Source organism: Strigops habroptila, chromosome 5 (genome assembly GCF_004027225.2).
Source record: "Strigops habroptila isolate Jane chromosome 5, bStrHab1.2.pri, whole genome shotgun sequence".
Lineage (NCBI taxonomy): Eukaryota > Metazoa > Chordata > Aves > Psittaciformes > Psittacidae > Strigops > Strigops habroptila.
In genome coordinates this window covers 80,650,518-80,674,391 of record NC_044281.2, presented here as the reverse complement: position 1 = coordinate 80,674,391, position 23,874 = coordinate 80,650,518, and the positions used below count along the sequence as shown (strand labels likewise).

At 41.5% G+C, this 23,874-nt stretch overlaps 1 protein-coding gene across 2 annotated transcripts in view; it reads right to left on the bottom strand.

The window, feature by feature from the left end:
• Positions 1 to 787: 787 nt before the first annotated feature.
• The window catches only part of PTPRE (protein tyrosine phosphatase receptor type E), a 95,090-nt gene continuing 72,003 nt past the window's right edge, over positions 788 to 23,874 (bottom strand). For both annotated transcript variants that reach the window (XM_030488331.1, XM_030488332.1), the window contains 15 exons: positions 21,438 to 21,528; positions 20,862 to 20,938; positions 20,314 to 20,350; positions 19,482 to 19,579; positions 17,925 to 18,044; positions 17,310 to 17,470; positions 14,142 to 14,277; positions 13,581 to 13,730; positions 12,036 to 12,129; positions 11,089 to 11,165; positions 10,399 to 10,533; positions 9,533 to 9,658; positions 7,897 to 8,057; positions 5,031 to 5,166; positions 788 to 4,372 (listed from right to left, as the gene is read on the bottom strand). In XM_030488331.1, coding sequence (XP_030344191.1) covers positions 4,298 to 4,372; positions 5,031 to 5,166; positions 7,897 to 8,057; positions 9,533 to 9,658; positions 10,399 to 10,533; positions 11,089 to 11,165; positions 12,036 to 12,129; positions 13,581 to 13,730; positions 14,142 to 14,277; positions 17,310 to 17,470; positions 17,925 to 18,044; positions 19,482 to 19,579; positions 20,314 to 20,350; positions 20,862 to 20,938; positions 21,438 to 21,528 — 1,674 coding nt within the window. In that variant the 3' untranslated portion in view covers positions 788 to 4,297. The remainder of the gene's footprint in view (positions 4,373 to 5,030; positions 5,167 to 7,896; positions 8,058 to 9,532; positions 9,659 to 10,398; positions 10,534 to 11,088; positions 11,166 to 12,035; positions 12,130 to 13,580; positions 13,731 to 14,141; positions 14,278 to 17,309; positions 17,471 to 17,924; positions 18,045 to 19,481; positions 19,580 to 20,313; positions 20,351 to 20,861; positions 20,939 to 21,437; positions 21,529 to 23,874) is intronic.

Sequence of the window (23,874 nt, the reverse complement as noted above, 5' to 3'; positions counted from 1 at the left end):
ATATTGCTTCACTAAATCATACCTGACAAATAACTTGCAACCTTTTCAAATCTCAGTGATACCAGCTCAACATCAGGATATTTCACCATAGTTACTCCCAGTTCACATAAATCTCCCCTGACTATTGTTATAACAGTGGGCTACTTCAATTATTTCTGGCATGAGGTCCAATATAAAGCCTGTTGAAATTAATGAAGAAATGGTTAACGAAAATGAGCTTTTAATTAATGATGGGGGACATAGCAGGAAGTTAAACTACTATTTTTATCTTAGAATCATAGAATCATAAAATAGATTCCTGGAATGGTTTGAGTTGGAAGACACCTCACCTAGTTCCAACCCCCTGCCAGGGGCAGGGACACCTTCCACTAGAGCCGGTTGCTCCAAGGCCCTGTGTCCAACCTGGCCTTGAACACTGCCAGGGATGGGGCAGCCACAGCTTCTCTGGGCAACCATTCCAATGTCTCACCACCCTGTGTTATTCACAGTCACTAACAGTTGTTGACATATTGCAGGTTCTGAATTGCCAGATTTATACCCAAAAGGGAAGACTGCAGTGGGCCTAGTCATGTCAAAGCTCTGTACTGCCAGCTCCTACTTACTCATACAGTTTGGGAAGATGTGGCATCCAATTGCTGTCCTGAGTTTACATGCACAACACTTCAGTTCCCACATGAATCATAATATTACTTCCAAACAGCTGCAGATAAGTACTGAAAAAGTACTTATCTCAAATAATGGATTTCAACTCTTTTAGGGTAACTTAAATGAACACGCAGTACAGGAATGAAACGAAAAGATTTAAAGAAAGTAATACAGTTTGAGAATCAAAAGGAAGCTTTGTTCTTGCATCAGAATGTATTAGATCTTGCAATTTGCATATACAAATAATTCAGCAACATTCACTGGCGTTATAAACACAGCAAGATCAAATTATAAATGTAATAAAAGAAAATAATAATAGCTGAAACTGTATAATACATACATACATTATAAAGATTTGACAAATTAAATACAATTTGGTTATACAGAAAAAGTTGCAATAACCTTACATTAAAAATGGTACTTGGGAAATGAAAACAGTTCAAAATACTGAACACGGGTGGTCAGGCTCCTTTGAAAAGTTTAAAAAACTGATACATAAAAATACCCTAAAAAACACTGGTAATTACAGTATGCATTCTTCATTAAGGCCCAATTCAGCAAAGCACTTAAGGGATTGCTTCAGGAACAAAGAATCAATGGTACTTCAATGTTTTGTGGAATAGAGACTTTGGAAAGCCAATGCTTAAATGCTTAGGTGAACTGGAACCTATCTTAACACATGAAAACAGTCGAGTCACATAGTGACCAAAACCACAGACCGATCAGAATGTACAACTTCTAATCAACTATTTGGCATTTTAAAGTAATTCCATGCAACAGAGGACAAATTAAAACAAAATTCATCTATATCTGTATCAAGATCCCACTCCCCAGTTACTCGCCTGCTGCAACAAGCAGCCAACTGGCTAAACATAGGAACTGGAAAGCAAGTTTTTCAAATTATATATAAAAAAAAGTCATTATGTAGCTCTATTTGTGACTTCTGAAATATATTATAGGTATTTTTGTTTCCTCCTACATATTTTAATATAGTTAGCAAGTAAAATCTGAGTACCCACGCAGTATTTGAATTTTCAGCTTAACACCATCCTACTACTTGCTGTAACTACAGCCCTGCAGACTGACCCCTGGTAGTAAACCTGGTGAGCAGCAGGGGTTCTACTGCAGCTCCTCATGCTCTCGGGGAGCCACAGCTCCCAGATAACACCACACCACAGTGCCATCACACTGAGGAGTTTTGCTTTGTGAGGCAGCTCTTACTCCAAACTTTTATTTAGGGGACTCCAAAAGCTGCCCAACAGAAAAATTGTTTATCAAATGTAGGCTAAATGTATGGGAAGATCCTGGCATTGGGATTTAATGGGACCATAAAATACACTTCTTTGGAAAGCATAGAATCATAGACTCATCGAATGGTTTGTGTTGGAAGGGACCTTAAAGCTCATCCAGTTCCAACCCCCTGCCACAGGCAGAGACACCTTCCACTAGAGCAGGTTGCTCCGAGCCCCTGTGTCCAACCTGGCCTTGAACACTGCCAGGGATGGGGCAGCCACAGCTTCTCTGGGCACCCTGTGCCAGCGCCTCAGCACCCTCACAGGGAAGAGCTTCTGCCTCAGAGCTCATCTCAATCTCCCCTCTGGCAGGTTAAAGCCATTCCCCTTGGCCTGTCCCTACAGCCCCTTGTCCAAAGCCCTTCTCCAGCTTTCCTGTAGGCCCCTTTAGATACTGGAGTTGCTGGAAATTTCTTTGTATTATTTTCCATCATCATTTAACCTCTCTGAGTCTCCCTGTGCTACAAATGATGATACTGAAAACCCCACTGGGTTGGTTTCCATACTGAATTTATTCGATGGCTTTTTAAAACTGGATAAAATTTCAGCAAGCAGTAGTAATGTAAACTTACCCAGCATTCGTATTCATTACTCAACACTGTGGCTTGAGTGTATCTTCTCATAGCAACTCACTTAAAGGTTTAGTCTTTAAACAATCTTTTTTAAGTGCATAATTTACTGTACAAATAAATACAGAAGTGCATCGATGGGAAGACAAGAAGCAGTAAATGGCAGTGTTCCGAACAGCGGGCTTAGGACTTTCTAAACTGCACCTTTTCCATTCAGCGTGAAATGCAAGGAGAGGGATGAACACATTCCTGATTCCTTGCATTGGTCTGAAGTACAGTGCTATTTGTTAGTGGAAATGAAGAATGGCTATGGGATAAAATAGTGCAAGAACAACAGTGAAATGATCGGTGTAAGTTGCTTACTTTAAATAAGGCTTTTACGTTTGCATTGAAAGAAACCCCAACCAACAGGACAAGACAGAGCTATTGCATATTAGTTACGTAATTAAAGTACATAGTCACATACTTTGTGCTCATTAGTTCATATATGCCTTTTAGAGAGTGGAAAAGATATACTGTTTCATTATTCAACATTCGGATGCCCTGTGATTTTGGGGTTTTCTAATCCCCAACCATATCCTGTGCAGGGCTGTGATAAAGACTTTTAAACTTTATTTCACCAATTATATTATCAGTAGTATTTTCATTAAAAATATATCTATATACACAATCATATACCCTTTTTAGATAAAGGAAACACTCCTTTTTGGATAATATATATATGGGAGAGTAAGAACGTAGAGGAGCTTTTTGCTACAACACGACATTGCATTACACTGTTAGTAAAATGTTTTTTCAGAGTTTTAGCAAATACCATTAATTATTCTGTTGAATTGAATCAAAGAATAAGAGTTAATCTCTTTTGCCTATGTATGCTCAGAGAAGTGGGAAGATATGCACACGCATAAAAAGAAGATTTAAATCCATTTCTGACAATGGCTATAAAGCTTCTTCAAGTAGCTAACCTCAGGTGCTGCAAAATATACTCTTCTGATATGCAAAATATTCTCCAAATAGTGGTAAACTGACATTATTGTCTTTCTAAATTGATTTAAGCTGGTGTAATATTTAGGAAAGAACAAAACAAATGGACTTCGAAAGTTCTATTTAATCGAGAAGTCAAATCTGAATTTATACTGATTATATCTTATTGATGGCAAAACTTAGAATTGCCACCAACATGGAGGTTCTTAAAACAGACTTTGACAATAGTTATATTTTTCAGTTGGACTGTATATTATGACACATGAGGGGTCATATACTGATACCTATATCATTAACAGCACTTCACTCAGTCTCCTTGCCTTCAATAAGACCATCTGTGAAATAAATTACGAGTAAGCTCAAGCAGGTTATCAGAATGTGTCCCCAAATAAGCATCTATTTTCAGAGTGAAGATAGATTTATGGCCAAAACACGTTTAGTTTAAACCTATGTACCACAATTCACCTTTTTTTAGCATGAAACATAAATCACTTGTGCAAAGTTTCAAGAGTTGGGAGATAACATTATTGGTAAATATTTATAAGGGGAAAAATGCAAAGAAATTAATTTACTGTTATTTAGAATAAAGATTTCTCTACGATCTTATAGTGATATACTGTATATGAACATTATACTTCGCTTTAGAAGATATATGTATTTAAGAAATAACTTTATACAGCAAATGCAACTTTTAGAGCTAACACGAGGTTGTATTTACAGTAAAGTCGACAAACAAAATGCCATGGAATAAATTAACAGAATATACAACTCTTTATACAGACAACTTAAAAAATAAGGCAGGAATTTTCACTTGAAATTAGCATAATCAGAAAAGATGTCGATGAAATCTTGTACCACTCTGTAGCAGAATTCATACTGTTCCTGAAAAACAATAAAGAGATATCAACATGTGCTTTGGCTGCAGTGCATGATTACAATGGAGAAAACTAGACTTATGCAAATCCTAGTGCTAAATCTAACACGTTCTGACTTGGACCATCACTTGGACCAGTAGCTGAAGACTGGACCGTTCTGATTTAAACAGAAGTGATGGTACTTCACTCTTTTGTCAAATACCGGCTGATTGTTGCTCTTTTTAATGTTTATTCAATTCAAAGTGTCTGGACCAAACTTCAGATATTACTTATAGATGACTTTAAAGAAGTCAAAGACATTTCTCCCTTTCAGTGAGCAACTGCGAGCCACTTTAAGCCCAGTCGTTTTAAGATAAGAAAGAACAACTGATACACAGCTTAAAAGGCATTTATTTCCTATGTTATGCCACCTGCAAAGCTCAAAGAGTTGTGTTTAACTGTCTCTGGTTCCTAAAAGACAGAGAATTTCTAGCTGAGTTGTATTTTTAGAAATGCTATAAAAGAGAAATCTATAAAAATACAGATTTCTGATAATACCTTGTACATACGCAGCCTTCATACATAATTTATTTCAACCTGCAAAAAACCCCCCTTTGTTCTCCTCCCACAAGAATATTTACAAACAGACATCCGTTGACAAAGATCCGCATTGTTAAACATCATACCAGTGTTTGCACCATATGTGGCCTTTGCAGTCTTAAGCTCTTCACAGCTTGAAATACATCTAAGAGCCCTTCAGCCTTCACCCGTTCCAGAATATTGCTGAGTGCTATGAATGTACCTGTTCTTCCAGCGCCAGCACTGCAACATAAACACACTGGCTTGACATACAGCAGGATAAAAACATTGTATGAGAAGTAATAGTGATATAAAATAGCCAAATACTACTATTACCAGCTTCTACTCATTTTTTGGTGCTTTTTTTGTCACTTTGGCTATGCCGGAAGAGACAGAATTTATGGCCATTAACTCAGAGCCAGGTTGGAACCAATACTCATTACTGAGAGCTTCTGTATGAAGGTGGGAGATCCTGAGCTGGCTGAGCCACCCTCAGCCAAGGTCTGAGACTAAATCATGAGCTGGCAAAGCTGCTTACTCAAATCTGCATTCAACAGATTCAACAGAGACAATTTCAGTGTTCCCACACTCTGCTTTCGGTTTTATTTGTGATAGGGGAGAACACAACCTTTAGAGTTTCAGTTCCAAGACTTGGTTATAAGGCACAGAAACACTGTGCAGTCAAACCCACAGCTTTCTGTTAGGTTGTGATTTATACTTCTACATGGTGAACAGATATGAAAGCATTTATTATTATTATTACTACTACTATTATTATCATCATCATCATTATTCCAAAGCAATCTTATGGAAAAAGTCCAATCCATCTGTAATGATTTTAATGACTCTTAGGACCTAAGCCATTTCTTAACCACATATATTAATACCAGGACAAACTAAGGCAAAACTATGCACAAAGCAGTACTACATATAAGAAACTAAAATCAACTGGTTCTGCCTCAACCTTGACTACAATAAGCAACCCAGTGCACCCCAAGGTAACAAGTTTGTTTTGCTCCTGTGTGTTGACTGAATATATTTTGGTTTATATCTGTGCCAAACCACAATTCTATGGAACCAAAATATATTTCAGTAATTATCACCTGATTTATTTTGCCTAACTCTATTGCAAAAAACCCCAAACAACACCCAACAAAACAAACCCCAAACAAAATCCAACAGAGATTTCTTTCTCTCTCCTGATGATGCTAATTAGGGACTATTTGACACCAACTAAACAGTGGCTCCACACTGAAAGGGGACAGCTTTGATAGGGAATAGTTACTAAAACCTGGATGGGATTGCGAAACTGGCAGTCAGTGGTAAAATGGAGTGGAAGGTTCACTGCATTGCTGAATAAGGATTAACACTAAATATATTTAATTTAAATTTTCATGCGCTTTAACCATAAGTAGGTGAATTGTAACTACGTGTCATTGCTTCTACCTTATTTCTATCAAATACAAAATAATACAGCTGATAAGCACAAGCCTTTATTTTAAAAACCAAAACCAAACACAGGAACTTCTCTTCTGGGGCTCTGAAACCCGCCTGACCCTGGCCCTGTGCACTGGGAGCTTGCCTTTGTGTTGAACAGAAAACAGAAAAAGCTTTATTGATTTGTAAAATTTTGAATACTTTAAAAGCAAGGGATGAGTTGGGAGTTAGGACACGGCACAACACTGGGTTTACTACCACTATTTTTATTTTTTACTTTTTTTAAATCAGCAGATGTAGTAGAGAAAAATACAAGTTTAAAACTTAGTTAAAACTCCACACTCTGAAATCCGTCATTTGAAAAAACAGAAGAAAAGCACAACGTACACCTTAAAAAAAAAAAAAAAAGGAAAAAGAGTGGAAAAAAAAGAACGGAAAAAAAAAGAACGGAAAAAAAAAGAACGGAAAAAAAAAGAACAGAAAAAAAAAGAACGGAAAAAAAAGAGGGGGAAGGGGGGAGGAAAAGAAAAGGGGGAGGAAAAGAAAGGGGGGAGGAAAAGAAAGGGGGGAGGAAAAGAAAGGGGGAGGAAAAGAAAGGGGGGGAAAGGGGGAGGGAAGGGGTGGAAAAGGGGTGGAAAAGGGGTGGAAAAGGGGTGGAAAAGGGGGAGGAAAAGGGGGAGGAAAAGGGGGGGAAAAGGGGGGGAAAGGAGGGGGAAAAGGGGGGGAAAGGGGGGGGAAAAGGGGGGGAAAAGGGGGGGAAAAGGGGGGGAAAAGGGGGGAAAGGATGGAGAAAGGGGGGGAAAGGGGGGGAAAAGTGGGGGGAAGGAGGAGAAAAGGGGGGGGAAGGGGGGGAAGAGGGGGGAAAGGGGGGGGGAAGGGGGGGGAAGAGAAGGGGGAGGAAAAAAGAGCAAAAAGCCGGGGGGGGCAGGGGGAGGAAGCACAAAAAACCCCACCATGAAAGCCTGGCCCAGGACGCAGCTTATTCTAGCTGATGTGTATGAAGTGACACACAAGCTGCCTCTTAGCATTAATGTAAGTATTATTTTCTCTCTGCCTCCAAAGACAGGAGCACATTTCACCTTCAGCTCCGAGCAGGGCACTACTTAATTCTCCTGATAGTCTGTAAAAACCATCAGCATTTTGATCCCGACAGAACATTGCAGCACTATATTGGTGGGTGTATTACCCATCACCACAACACATCCACAGCTCTACTTTCCTAATCACAGCATTCAGCAAAGCTCAGGTGCACGACTACAACCTCCCCAGGTAACAATAGGTCTGTTTACTCCTGCCCATTAAGTCCATCATCACCATCTGCTGATCTAGCTAAAGACTAGGCAAAAATCCTTTATGCAATACTAGATTTTCTTTTTTCCCTATCTTTTTTCTTAGTTTTTATTGATTGTCTTTTAATGGATATGGTCTACTTCCTCACGGAGGAAAACTGTCATAAAAACACTAAGAAAAGGAAAAAGAAAGAGGAAAAGCAAGCCAGTTCCTTAGCTGATGATAGGAAGAAGAGGTGACTCTCACCTGCAGTGCACAGTGATGGGGTGGTTGCCTGTTTGCTGCTGCTGCTTTTGGACAGCCGCAATCAGGTCGATCATCCCTTTTCCTTCTGCAGGAATCCCTATTTCTGGCCATCCATGGAAATGGAACTGCCGGACGAGCCTGCTTTGCTTCTCCTGGTTACCCTGTATGCAGGAAAACACCACATTTATCCCATTGTTACTTCAAAATGGAAACTCACTTTTACCTTAAACTTTTGCATGAAAGCTGGAGAGGGACTTTTGACAAGGGACAGGACAAGGGGAATGGCTTTAAGCTGCCAGAGGGGAGACTGAGATGAGCTCTGAGGCAGAAGCTCTTCCCTGTGAGGGTGCTGAGGCGCTGGCACAGGGTGCCCAGAGAAGCTGTGGCTGCCCCACCCCTGGCAGTGCTCAAGGCCAGGTTGGACACAGGGGCTTGGAGCAACCTGCTCTAGTGGAAGGTGTCCCTGCCCCTGGCAGGGGGTTGGAACTGGATGAGCTTTAAGGTCCCTTCCAACACAAACCATTCTATGAGTCTATGATTCTAACTCTTGCAAGCACAGACGTGCAAACACTAGGTCTCTGCTGATTCTGGGTGCTTTCAATGTGTCCACCATAGTGGACATCTGGTGAAGGAGTTTGATGGGAAGTCTCAGGACAGGGGAAGCCTGGAAAATGTCATCATCATGAGGAAAAAGGCTTGGTCAGCCCTCCTTCCCCACAGCTCCGCAGGAGATTTTTATCATAATATTGCTTCAAATACCATTGTTGTAGTGTAGCTGGACTCAGGCACAATACAGAAGTCACTCAGATTTCTTAGATCTGCAGCAGCAAACACTTCTAACAACGCAGGACTGTAGTGTAAAAGCATTTTCTGCTTGGATATTATCTAAAATGCTGTTACTTGACTTTTAAATACTTTCCAAGATGCCAGAAGTTAACACATTGACAAGGACTCTGCCTTATAAAGCGTGGTGTACGCTCATGCCTGATCCACCACCCTCCCTCATAAGGAAATACAGAGTACTTTAAATGCAAAGTCATTTTGCTTTGCATGTGTTTAAATTCTATGCACAGTGCAACAAGTAGTTAAATGAATTATATTCTCAACTTCTTTTATTATATTCTCAAATTCTTTTAATTTTCGTTTCCCCCCCCCTCCAAAAACCAGCACTGCAAATCAGATCCTATAGAAATAATGCAGGAAGTGAGGAGATGTGTGCCCAAAAGATCAAAAATCAGTTTGAGTAGATCATGCCTGTAGCAAGGAGACATAAAGAAAGAGCTGACAGGCAGAGGCAGATCCATGTGCTGTGAAAGGCTTCACAGGATTTAAAAATCTGGAATCCAATTTGCCTTTACATTGTGGGAGAGGGTAGAAAATACAAGAATAACAGCAGCAACAAGACATAAAAACCCAAAACAACCGAACTTTGATCAAAGACATGTTCTACTGACCAAAAAGTGCATGGGGCTTTAAGCAATGATTTTTCATATAAGCTTCCCCTTGGCTGATATAATGTTAGATGTTGATTAACCACATTTATCTTTAGGTAGAAATCCCAGAAATTAAGTTGCAGAATCATAATTTTAAATGCCTCAAATGCAAAAAAACCCTTCATGTCATATAAAAACATTACCTGGTTGTATGTAACTATGAAGTCCCTTACACTTATGGCATCTAACAGGCTGTCATTCTTAATTTCTACCGTTATCTCTCCATGAGTTACAGAGCCCTCCGATGGCCAGTACTGGCAGCATTTTTCCTGCAAAATTGAGAGAGAATTGTAAATGTTCCTTTGGTTTTTTTTCCACTTATCCACCTTGTCACGAATCTCTGATATAGCAGCTGACATGCAGCATAATAAACATGTCCTAAACAGTGTCATGAAAAGGCTAATAACCAAGAATACAGGAATGAGGTATTTCTATATTATAAAGCATTATGACGATAAGGGCTTGGGAGTCAGATGCCAAATACTGCTTTAAAACAGCTTAGAGTAAAATATTAACTCCTGAAAGCAGTGTAATGTTGTTAAAAACCCTCCTAAAACCACCAACAAGGCACATTACACAGCACTAAAACACCCTGAATCTTCAAACTACAGCATACAAGAGGTGCTACAGGACTCCCTCTATTGATTAATGATGTACCAGGAGAGGTCCAGAGAACTGGAGCTTCTACTGGTAGAACAGGGAGGGAAGTTCTCACAAAAGCCTTGTCCCGCTGTTCCCAAATCCCGCATGGCTATTCCATCTCAGGCATTCCCATAAATTTCATGTTTTTAATGTGAACTTTTAATGCCCTTTCAAAAACCATCATTTTCAGTCGTTTTGGTGGGTTTCTGACAATTCAAGCAAAAGCAGCAACACTGGGCCACACCAAATAATCTCCTATCGCCAGAGTTGGTAGGCAACAAAAAGTTGATCAAATATTAATGCTTATATGTTAGAGGTGATAACAGTGACTGCTTTGCTGTGGAGCTGGCGGCTGCGGGACACGTACCTGCTCCCTCTCTTGCACTTCTGTGAGCATAACAATAGTGTGGCACTTCCACTCCCACACCATCCGCCAGAAATCCTCCACCGTGTGTGGAAGGGGTCCCTGCGTGGCAATGAAGTAATCTTTCTGGCGATAGCCCTGTGGAGAAAGTCCAGGATCCATTTATGTCGTGACATTTGAGCATGAGAGGGACGGAGATTATGGTCAGAGACACGATCGGTACTTAAACCGCTGCTTCCCATGAGCTGCGCTGCTCAACAACGTGAAGGTTACTACAAACCTGGTGACACTGAGCCCACCCACGTCTTGCTTATTGCCAGAAAAGCAGGAAAAAAACACCCAAATTCACAATCCTGAGTTGTGTTGTATGACTTTTTACAGTCATAGTTGAAGGGATGAAATTCTGCAGCTATAGGTAACCAAACGGATTTCACAAAAAGATGCTGACCCTAACTACATAACAGATACAGTATATAACAGACTTATAAATAAACAGAATATTTAAATTACACAATCATTTAAACTGAAAATGAGAACACCAGATAAGAAATGTATTTGGAAACTCTCATAAGCCAAATCCAAACAAAAAACTTCATGTTCTTCATAAGTTGATTGTGTCTCTTTAAAAAGACTTATCATCAGCAGCAAAATATCTGACTTGCGGTTTAAATACATTAATTTTTTGATACATACATCTATGAAGGAAGCATTGATGTAGTCTGTATACTCTTGTCCCCTTTTCATGGACAGAATCACACGATTAAAATCATCTGAAAGAATAAAAGAAAGGTCTTACTTTTGGTAACTGGACGTTGACTGCTCCACTCCTACATTTGTGAAAGAATGAAGCCAGTAACATCTTTTATCTGTCTCAAAGCTCTTATCCAGGATTTAGAAAGTGTGTGGAGGAGGAGGAGGGCACTAGTTTTTCTACTGTTGCTTTTCCACTCACACAGGATATGGCCAGGTACGAAACTCTCATTTTTAGGGGCAGATGTTACAGTGCTGCTCCAGACTATGCATGGAAGCACACAGAAATACGTTGGTTTAGGTGAAGCTGCTGAATTATCTAACTCAGCCCTGAAAAATACCTGATGGTAACACATTTTATACTGATAGAGTAAAACCCAATTCATTCAGTTGTTTGCAGACACTTTATAAGGACATTGCACATTGTAAGGAGAAGATACTGTTTGCATCAGTACATTCTCTAGAAATTCAGAGCAAGTAAAACTGCAGAGAGAACAACGAACCCAAGGGGATGGCAAATGGAAACACGCCTTGGATCAAGGAATCATACTACTAGAATTACAGTATGATAACGCTGCATTACAGAACAGGTCAGGTTGGATGGGTCTTGGAGCAACCTGCTCTAGTGGAAGGTGTCCCTGCCCGTGGCAGGGGGTTGGGACTGGATGAGCTTTAAGGTCCCTTCCAACCCAAATCAATTCCATGATACTATACGCAGTAATTAATCGCAGGATTCCAGTTTCTAAATCCGGGCAGGACCTCTGCTCTGGAGTTATCCCAACAGAGCTGTGTTATTGTCAACATACAGATACAGTGCGCACTCATAACAGCCTAAGGGTCATCGGGTATTTATAGCACTTATTTCTGTATATAAGACGTCCACCTCTTACATGGGATAATCTGGATGACTCTGGCTTTCTTCATGTTTGCTGGAAGATTGCCAGTTCTCATGTTTTCTTTCATTATTCGAACGTTTGTTAACTTCTGCAATAAAACACACAAATGAGGATGAGAACTCAACGTGGTTCTCAGTCACAAGACTCGGTACTCAAGAGGCTTCCTAAGTGTCCATATCGGGTACAAAACAATAACATGGTCAAAGCCAGACTGACCTGGCATGAAAACCACTTCACTGTCCTGTCTATAAAAATGAATTAAGAATAACAGTCATGTAATTTTTTCATACTGATATTTAAGAATCTGAACATACTCCCAAGGTTACTAATAAAGTTTAAGGGCTGTAAAATAACAGTGGGGTTTACCATTTTGGGTCTGTTTGGATTTTTTGGGGGGGGGTTTAAGACATTTTTGGACCACCTAAGTGTGGCTTTCAGAAGCCTATCTCAATTCCAGTAAGTCTCTAGCACCAGCAACATATTATTAAGAAGAAACCCCTACCCTCTGACGCAGGCGTTTCTCAGCTACTCTGCAATACAGTGTCCAATAGACTTTATGTCAGACACTGTCACAGTGGTGACAATACAGCTCCCCTCTTTTTGGGTGCAGGTGGGCTCAGTGCTCTTGGACCATCTAAATGCTTTTCAGAATACACACCAGAACTAAAGGTTGCTCTCTGCACTTCTTGCTGGCACAGTCACAGCAAAACCAAACTTAGGAATGCTGGAAAAAGTAGAATACTTGATGTTTTCATTTGCTTCCTTCCCTCATATCAATACTTTTGAGTTTTGAACTTGTTGCTATATCATCAGACTTATTTTTACATTTATTTTTACATCATCTTCTTTTCCCAATCCCAATTTCTGATTAATTCTTTAAAGGCAAGCGAGAACTCCAGTTAACACGTATATGCCATTTAATTCTTTAGACCTATATATAGAATTAGTATTTTAGCATAGCAGGAGCCCTAGAAAAGTTCTAACTACTTCCTCAGACAACAAAGTCCATTTTAAAACACTATCACGAACAGCCAGTGTGGTCGCTCTACATTTGGGCTCTCTCCACTAACTAGAAATGCTTATTTTCCTTCTCTTTCCTGACAGACATGGATATTGAGCACAAGATGTGTGAATTCTCTGCAATTCTCTCTGCTGTCAGTCATCGCTGAGTTAACATTCGCCTTGAGATTCAAATCAGGTGCCTGTAATCCAGCTCCCTCTTCCAAGCATTATCTGATCTGGCATCCAGCACCAGACCCAAAGAACAATTCCATTTTTCTTTCATAAACAAACAGAAAACTATCAGAAAAGTGCCCTAAAATGATTCAGTTCTGAATGAGCATTTGCAGAACAGGATGTTATTCAAGGCCCCATTCACTGGCTCTGCAGGACCCATTCACTACAAGCACAAAACAAACCAAGTCATTGTTTTGATGGACCTTTTCCTCTTAAGGTTACACTTCTGCTTCTGAACTATCTTTTGGGCCTTACATGTATCCACACTTAACTAATCCTCTGGCAAAGGACCGTCACACTTACTTTAAATTCTTCTTCTAGCCCTATTTTGACGAGGTTTGGCGCTGCGTTGTGTGATGTTTGTAGATGTTTTTCTAAGGAGGACACATCTAGCTCCGTGTCACCATAGAGGTAGTATTCAAGTAAGGCTTGATAAATGAAGGAGTATTGCATCTGGAATGAATAAAGAGAAAGGTAAGCATAGTGCAAAGCATGGAAGTGAAACTATGAATGCTGGCACTGTCATCTATCTCCTTTGGTCTACAATCTACTAATTGTCAAAATATACCTTAAGCTAAAATAAAGTATTCCTGTTCATCACTCACATTCTCTAAAATTCCACTCTCATGTGCATGGGGAAACCTGGATACGATACCTAAAGATGACATGCCTCACGGTGATCTTCACAGCACTAACATGCCTTCATCTCCCTCCCCAACCCCATCCTTCTACTGTTTGTTTCCCAGTTATCCAGGTGTGCAACAGGACAGGACATACTGGGATGCATATCAGAGTGGAAATACAGGAGCATATTCTTCTTTGAGCAGGAAAAGTTGTGATTCCAACTGATTAAAGGACACTTACGTCAGTCTGAACCATCTGCGGCCGCTGGTTACGGATGCTTGAGACAAACTCAAAGACATCGACCTTCTGCTCCGTGTGCATCATGTCTATGATGGCATCGATAACGATGAACGTGCCCGTGCGGCCCACACCGGCGCTTGAGAAGGGAACAGAAACAACCATAAACCTCTATGGAACTACCAAGTCTGCAGGAATTGCTATAGCAATGACACGGATAGAATTTATATTGTTTATACTGGACTAAAACGCTCATTGTGAAATGTAAAACTTCATTATTTTAACAATGATAGCAAAAAAGAGGTAAGTCTTTAACATAACAAGTCACCTCTTAACAGCTCAGAAAGGATGAAATCAGAATTATATTAGAAAAGACCTTGGGGAAAAAAAATTTGCTTGACCAGCTAAAATAATTCAGTCAAAGATGAAATTTTAAATCTGTCTTAAATTTTAGCTGGTTTGGCTGTTCTTTCATGCTACTTAGATAATAGTTACTTGGTAGAAGTTCTACACTTAACTCTGCCATCCCCAAATCCTTTCTTTTATATCCTTCAAGAGCCACGAGAGGGAGCACGATCATTATAAATCACATTACTCCAGCGACTTTCAGCTCTTCCTTTCAGAGGAAAAGGGCATGGCATCCTGTGCTAGGCATTAATAGCTCTCCTTTAACCTTCTCTTAGCTCACTTGATACAGCAACAGATGCAATGACCACAAACACCTTCTGAAACACGACAAAAATCTCTCTCCCCATCCCCATGTGCTCAAAGACACTGATCAGTTCTCAGCAGGGAAATGTTAGATTTTAAGTAACACCAGAAAAAAATTACTGCATGTACAACATGACTTAAATTATATACGTGTACATTTGAATGAAGAGCAAATGCCACATGAAACCAGCACCCCCAGGCCCTCCTGTTCCAGACATCAATGTAGATGAGCAGACCCATGGAGCACCCATGGAGACCTCCACCAAGACTTCACACAACTTCTTCACAGTCAACAACCCCACTATAACCTCCAAATCCCTTTGTGTTTAATGATGGGTTTGGCAGGCTCCCGACTCTCCTTGTCCAGCCACATCCCAGTCCAGTGCTGCCAAACACCTTCTCCCCAGCCCCTCTGTGGCCATGGACCTCGGACCACTGCAGCTCCCACCCCAGGGTGGCCACAGCTCCCTGCCCTCTCACTTCCTTTCATTCATGTTTGACCTCTGTCACCATGCATGAGTTCACCTCAAGTCCTGCTGCTTTGACTCACAGTTTACAGAGATTTTCCTCTTCCTGATGTGTCCTGGAAGCCACCTCTGAGCATGGGTCACCCATCGCCAGCTCACACTTGTCCTTCCTTGTGAGCTTTTACCCACTAATCCACACACTCAGCTTCCTCTCGTCTATTCCTTTGACAGATACAATCCCTTTTCCTTGTTCCCTCCCTGTGCCTCTGCCCCAAGGTTACCTAACTTCCAAGAGCACTTAGTTCAATCCTTGCATGTTCCCGCTGAAGCTGGTAATTTCACCAACCTTGACATTTGCTTTGCAAGTTGACTTTTATCCATCCTTAACCTACTCTGGAGGACCCCTTACTCAGCTATTCCTCAACGTGGCTCTCTGCTCACTCAAAAAACGTATTCCTGAAAACTTTGGGGAAAAAATTGGCAGAAAATCCTGGTTTCCCCCATTTTATCTGTTCTTTGCTACTTCCAAATGCTAAATTAGTGTTTTATTAACTTCCAAAAGACTCTGCTTGAGCAGTTTTGGGTGATGTTTGTATAAAGGCTCACTAAAAATGGACGGTTACTCACTCTCGATGAGTTTCCCTTTCCTCTTCTCAACAATTCAACAGTGTCACATCCTGAGCCGTAACGGAAATGAAGTGTCACCTCTCTGGTCCTTTATTCCTCACACAGGCTGAAGCACTGCACCAGCCTCCAGCACTGACACATAACAGTGCTGCTGTGTCCCGTTGGACAATTATACTTCATTATATTTAAATCTCTGCAGATTTTTGTTGAGATATTTTATATTTTCCTTTATTTTGTCTCTACTTCTGCTAATTAAACTTAGTACAGAATTTCCTGCGGGTGCAAAATAAAGCTCAAGCCCAATATGAGTCTCCACAGAACATCATGGCAAAAGGATATAAAAACATTGTGGCTTTCTCAAAGGAAAGACTATGTGAGACTACTAAAATCTCCTTTTCCCATTTAATGCTTTTCTTTAAGCCTCTTATATATGACACCTGGGAGAGAAGATGAGATCTGGATGGAAATGGAGAAACAAAAAGGCTGGCGTGGCCAGGACAAACACGTTCTTTTTTCTACAGAACACATTTCAAGGACTCTCAGAGTGAACTTCTAGGTGTCCGACACCAGCAAGAGAAAAAAAAGAGACAAAATACAGGAATCTACAACCATTCCCTTAAAACAAGACCCAGAAAGATGAAGCTTCTTTTTATTCTATTATAATTGCTCCTGAAAAGACACTTCTTGCTCAGCTGTGAGCTTCCAGTTGCTATAGAGATTGCAATTAGTCTCTTAAAACTGATTTGGAGTTAGTTTGTGGTCTCATTACCACAAGAATTCAAACAGTTTAGCACAAGGCTTTAATAGCAGGATGTTCATGTGTGTGTGACCGAGTGAGTGGGAATATGTTCTGCATTGCTATGTAGGACATTCTTAAAATTGCAGCATTGAAGTCTCTTAAATGCAAGTCTTTATTCCAGACTTTCTAGGCATTTAATGGATGATTTACACAGCAAACTGCAATTTTATTGTGGGAGAAGTGGGGGATGAATTCCCAGAGGAGCATTTAGTGGCAAAGGTCACAGAGTTGTAATACAAGTCTTGTTTTTGTGACAAAGGAATATATTTATACCAAACACTGGATATCACTCATGGATAAAAAAGAAACAAACAACAGAACAACAACTTCTGTTTGAGTATTAAAGTGACAGCAAAGATCTTTTGAAATGGTTTTTATCCCGGGCTCTCAAAAAGCTCAGTATATTATATATTATATTGCCCTTTACATATATAAATATGTAAGCAAATACATATATATACACATACACACACTCCATAGCCTATGAGCAGATTACAATTTAGTCTTGATATTATACATGTAACTCCAGACCAAGCTAAGAGAATGGTTTGAAGAGCACATACATACCTGCAGTGAACCACAATGGGTCCAGCATGGGCAGGATTCAATGTTTTGACCTTTTTCAGGAATTTCAGCATCCCAATAGGAGTGAAAGGCACCCCGAAATCAGGCCAGCTGGTGAAGTGAAGCTGTGTAACGAGCCTCGGACCTTTACAACCATCATGAAGCTGCAGGGGACACACAGAGCTCAAGTTTGACACTTCATTTTTCATGCAATGGTTTATAAACAAACTACTGTGGTTATTTGTGACTTTAATTCCTACAACACTTAGAGCCTGATTCAAGGATTAGAAGTTTACAGCGTATGTAAAATACAAACACAGAGTAAAATTACCATAGATTATTCAAGGCCAGGTTGGACACAGGGGCTTGGAGCAACCTGCTCTAGTGGAAGGTGTCCCTGCCCATGGCAGGGGGTTGGAACTGGATGAGCTTTAAGGTCCCTTCCAACCCAAACCATGGAAACCCTTCCAACCCAAACAACACTGCCAGGGATGGAGCAGCCAGAGCTTCTCCAGGCACTCCAACTCCCTGAATTTCTTTTCAGCAAGTATTTGACATCATAACAATTTTCCTTAAGAATGAAAACAAAGACCCAGCAGGAGCACTGTCCGTACTTACTGACTGAACACAGAACTTGCGGATGGTGTAGTCCACCAGAACTATGCAATCTTCCACGGACACACGGATATTTCCATAGGTCCAGCACCCCTGGTCAGGCCAGTACTGATAACATTTTTCCTGTACAAACACACGGTAAGTTCAATAATAAGTCTGGTTTCACTGTTGGTTACTCATAAAACAATGAAAATTGGATATGTAAGTATGAATACAGTTAGGCAGAGTTTCTCATCTGGCACAACACAACTTTAACACTTTGCTAGTACTGTTGATGCTTAAATTTATGCAGAGAAGGTGAGAATAGCTTTGAAGTTGTTTTTAACCTAGCCAGACCTAAATAGCTTTTGGGTTGTGTTGGTTTTTTGTTAGGAGGTGCCTAACCATGGGGCTGCCATGTCTTGACTCTAATTTCTAGGTGCAGTGCGTGAGAAATGCAAGGCAGTCCTTATCTGGAATATCCAGATTTAACAGTTCTGGCTTCTCATACTGGGAATGGGCTCTTCTTATGGACTGCCTTTGCTGTTCGAGCTTCCTCAAGCATTAGTAAAACAAGGCAGAAGTACCACTGTGAAGAGGCAGACAAGGAACACCCGTCCTCATGACTGTGGTGAGCTGATGCTATCTGCACTATTTTTCGTTACTGTAAAAAAATGCACAAAATAGGTATGAAAACCAACTTTCACACCACGATATGATTCTATAATGTTTCATAACCGCATCCTCATCTCCTTTCCAAGGCCAACTGCTGCTGCTTATCCCCATATTTTTCAACTGGCAGAAGAAGTCTCCCTTGAGGGGCAAAAGAAGTCCAGCTCTCCAGCACTGGGTGGCTTCTGCCTCCTCCCATTCCCACAACCACTTGGGAAACAAGTGTTCTTCCTACAGCATAAGTTTTTGATGACTTTAGATGTATTTCAAATAAGGATGCAGCGTGCTCATTGTGCTGTCCCCCAGGGGAAAAGGAAATAAAAGGAAATAATTAAAGAGTATCTTTTATGTTTCTTGTGGTACATTTCCTTAATATTTTAACTTGGCTTCTCAAGTCTGTGAAGCAGGAATGAACTTCAATGTTTCACACTTGTCATGTGTGTCTCAGCATTCAGCCAGTAGAAAGTCTCACACAACGTGAGCAGCAAGATGCATACGAGGAGAAATGGGGGGACAGGAAGGAACAGCATCACTCTCATAAAGCAGCAGCTTTGGTTTTGTTTTGTGGATGTGCCAGAAAGTATTTGAAATATAATACTAAGGAAAACGAACACCGTTTTTATCTTTATTTCCAACCAAACCCACCCACAAGCACAGCCTTATGGTGTGATAAAGGCACAGGGACGAGAATTTGCCTTTGGCTACGGGCTATGCAGGAAAAATTAGCTATTGGGATTGTTTCCTTGAGATCAGTTGGTTTAAATTTGTATTTTGGAAATGAAAACTACGTGTATGAGCAGAAACTCCCATGTGCTAACAGGGGCTGGAGAAGGGAGTGGTCAGAAAGGTGAAACTGCTTTTGGAGCACGCTTTCCTAGAGACATCTCAGAGCAAAGCAAAGCTCTTTACCTCTTTCCTTTCTTTCAGGTTGGTTAACATGACAATAACAGCCGACTTCTGCTCCCATATCATCCTCCAGAAATCATTAACTGTTTCCTGCTTTGGTCCTGCAGACAGAAGCATATACACTCAAACATACGTCTGTAGCAGGTATCTTCTCTCTTGAAAAACACTCTTTTAAAGCAGACCATGACAGAAGCATCCATTTAGGATTTCTACTTTGCAGCTTTCCCCTGTGCCAAGGCCCAACATTACCTGTGACCACAGTGAACCACTATCTGAGAGCTGCTCGTCTTGCTGTGCAGGACAGGAACTACCCCTCGCAGTGTTCAAGGCCAGGTTGGACACAGGGGCTTGGAGCAACCTGCTCTAGTGGAAGGTGTCCCTGCCCGTGGCAGGGGGTTGGAACTGGATGAGCTTTAAGGTCCCTTCCAACACAAACCAGTCTGGGATTCAATGATATCTGAAGGGCAGGAGCAGCTATTGCTTTGTGTCTGGGATTCCCCAAATTTATTACTAGATACGGCATAAGAATTCATGTGTAAATGCTCATTTCTAGTAGCAGGATCACCTAGACAGAATGCAGAATCAGGAGACATCAGTTTTTAAGAGAAGCAAAGTGCGGTTGAAGTGAGGAAGGCGAGCCCTTTGCTCGGAGTATCTGCGGGTCTACAGGCAGTGGGTCACCCCACACTCACTGCAATTTGATTTCAACTGTAACCTCTATATCCCACCTTACACTTGGCCAAAATCTGCAGCCAAAATTAGCCTTTAAAACACATCTAAAATTAAATATGCTCAGCCATAAGACATACAGAATAGAGAAATGAGAATAAATTACCTTGTGCTGCAATAAATTTATTCTTTTCGTTATAACCCTATGGAAAAAAATATCAGAATAGTTAAAAGATGAAATGCCAACATAGGCTAGCAGAGAAATAGTTATTTTCCAGTTGGGTCTGGGGAGACGGGATGGAGCAGCCTGAGGAGACCTTAGAGCAGCTCCAGTGCCTAAAGGGGCTACAGGAAACCTGGAGAAGGGCTTTGGACAAGGGCCTGTAGGGACAGGACAAGGGGAATGGCTTTAACCTGCCAGAGGGGAGATTGAGATGAGCTCTGAGGCAGAAGCTCTTCCCTGTGAGGGTGCTGAGGCGCTGGCACAGGGTGCCCAGAGAAGCTGTGGCTGCCCCATCCCTGGCAGTGTTCAAGGCCAGGTTGGACACAGGGGCTTGGAGCAACCTGCTCTAGTGGAAGGTGTCCCTGCCCATGGTGGGGGGTTGGAACTGGATGAGCTTTAAGCTCCCTTCAACGCAAACCATTCCAGGATCTATTCTTTAATTCACGGCCACAGTTTGCAGTTTGACCAACAGCGGACAGCTGTCAACTTACATCTATATATGATGCATTAATGTAGTCTGAAGGTGGGACTCCATCGATTTGGCTCAAAATAACTCTGGAATGATCATCTGTAAGAAAACACATTACAAGCATGTTTGCATGTTTATGAATCTGAAATATGTTGTTTACCTGCTAGCAGGAGGCCAGGCTAAGTACACACTTCCCAAAACAGCTCTCTCCTCTATCGTCGCTAGTTCTCATCAAGAAACTGTCTCCCCAACCACCCTGCTTTGCTCCCAACCTGGAGGTCACTGTCACTGCAATACTGGAAGCCCAAACTTCTCCATGTTTGCTTGCTCCAAACTAAACTGTGATCCTAAAACATCCACTCGACATAGTGTATTCTGATAGAATCCTGTGAGAGCTTTATAGTAGAGCACCTGATAACCACTATAGTAAAACCTAACAGAAGATCAATACTAGAGACATGCCATAAAACAACGTATGAAGAACATTTGTGAACAGTGAAATTGTATTACTTCAACATCTTCAGCAAATGAACACCACTACCAGCCTGCACAGTGACAAAGTTAATGCTTTGATTTAAAAGAAAAGGTAATGTCTTACATGGCAGGATGTTGGGATATCGGTTTTTCTCCCTGTTTTCTTCCTTATTTGCCATTTCAAACGTTCCCTGCACATATCCAGATGTTAAGGACTAAAGAAAATAAATACATACAGAAGTCAATGGGTTAGAAAATAGCTAACTCTTGACTGCACGTGGGTTAGTGACAATCTGCATCTGTACACATTGCCTTCCATCCAACAGAATTAAACCACTGGTTTTAAACTTTCTTTGCAATAACTTTCATTATGACAGGAAACTACATCCTGGCAGCTTTCACTCCAGAGAACGAGTTCAGCAGTTTTGGAGAAAGAAGTAATTTTCCCCCCCGAGATCAGAGTTATTTAGGAAATGAAGCTGCCATCTGCCGCGGTGATTCACAGCGCCATGACCCAGCGCGTGGATGTGATGCTCTGCCCCGCTCTGCTCCTACTTTTAGCCACAACAGTTGGTTCAACAATATAAATACGGTTTGATTGTTAATAGCTTGCTGCTAAGAACGTTCAGTATCAAACACCTTGCTGAGATCCACAGGTGAGGGCCCAGTGCTGGTAGAAAGGGAGGAAATAGAACATAAATCACAGTTCTTTCATGCGGGAAGTTGCTGTATGAGCACACGTCAAATTCTGCAAGTGATCAGCAAGATCTGAGGCTGCAGATAAATTTAGGCAAGCTCAAAAAAACCCCCAAACAACAACAATAAAACCCAACAGTCTTGCAGAGCAATCAAATGAAAGGAAGAAACGCAAAGGAAGAGGGCGAGGGGTGATGGGTTTAAACTAAAAGAGGGGAGATTCAGGCTGGATGTGAGGAAGAAAGCTTTTACAGTGAGGGTGGTAAAACATTGGCACAGGTTGCCCAGAGCAGTGGTGGATGCACCAACCCTGGAGACATTCAAAGCCAGGCTGGATGTGGTTGTGCACAACCTGATCTAGTGGAAGATGTCCCTGCTCATTGCAGGGTTGGACTAGATGAGCTTTGAAGGTCTCTTCCAACCCAAACTATTCTATGATTCTATGAAGATGAAAACAAGGAAGTGCCCGAGGTGAAGCCCTTCCACCACTGTGACTGAAGTTGTGGAGATACCACCACTGAGCTGTGGCAGAGAGCCTGGGGCAAGGGGAGAGTCAGATACACACCGTTCATCAAGAGACACGGCACAAGGCTCCTGCCCTGTGCTTTTAGCTGCCCCCTCCCTGCAAACGGTGTGAATAAGAACCGTGTTTCATTAAGTTTCTTGTATTGAACTCTAAATAACCCAGTGTCAGCATGTTGGATCCCACCAAGGTAAAATCCCAGCGGCTTGGGAATGCACAACCACTTTCTCCCACCCCTCTTCTACCTCCCACCACCCAGTCTGAATCACATAGGGGAAGGGAAAACAATAGTCAGCGACTGTAGAGCTTAAAGCAACTACCCTTGCTTGTCTGGCAGAGAGCTGGGCTTGGAACTTCCCCTTAAAAGCAGCAACCCGTGCTGTTAGGGTGGCATAACATGAAAGGGGGGGTATGGGGAGGACTTCTCCATCACTACAGAGGAAACAGCAATGTGCATTTGTGGGTTTGGTTTGTTAAATATCGCTTTAACTCGAGAATATAAGTAAAAGAAAGGAGAGAGGATGTTAAATAAAGAGCAGAAAATGAAAGCTACTCTTAGCAAACTGCTTCATTCCTTATTTGAATGAAGCCCAGGGTTTAGCTAATTAAAAATACATTTACGATTTATAAAACACAGAAACTTAATTTACATTTTGCATAAACCAACATCATCAGCACTTCAAAACCGAATCCTTCCACTTTCAAAATCCAGGCAACAAATTCTCAATAAACAGCCAGATAAGTTCCGCATCTTCATGTGGAAAATGCATGAAAAGTAATTATCTCTTGCAAAATAACAGAAAACCTCTGGAATAGACAGGTGAGGTTTAGGTTAGATATAAGGCAGAAGCTCTTCCCTGTGAGGGTGCTGAGGCGCTGGCACAGGGTGCCCAGAGAAGCTATGGCTGCCCCATCCCTGGCAGTGTTCAAGGCCAGGTTGGACACAGGGGCTTGGAGCAACCTCCTCTAGTGGAAGGTGTCCCTGCCCGTGGCAGGGGGTTGGGACTGGATGAGCTTTAAGGTCCCTTCCAACACAAACCAGCCTGGGATTCTATAAGGAGCATTTCCTGCTGCTTAATCCTGCAAAGGCCTGATGTCTCCCTAGAAAACTCAATGTTACACAACCTGGATTAGGTGTTGAACCCCAGTGCAAGGACACAGCCTGTTTGGCTGCTCCCGCCCCTCTCCGGAGCAGAGGATGCAATTCATCGAGGCTGCACTTCATCATGTCCTCTCCATCACGCCATGAATCACGAGGCGCCGATGAGTCTTGGTGGCACTGGGTCATCTGCTACCCATCTTATCTGCTCCCACTTCACAGGAATCCTTAAATCTCTCTGGG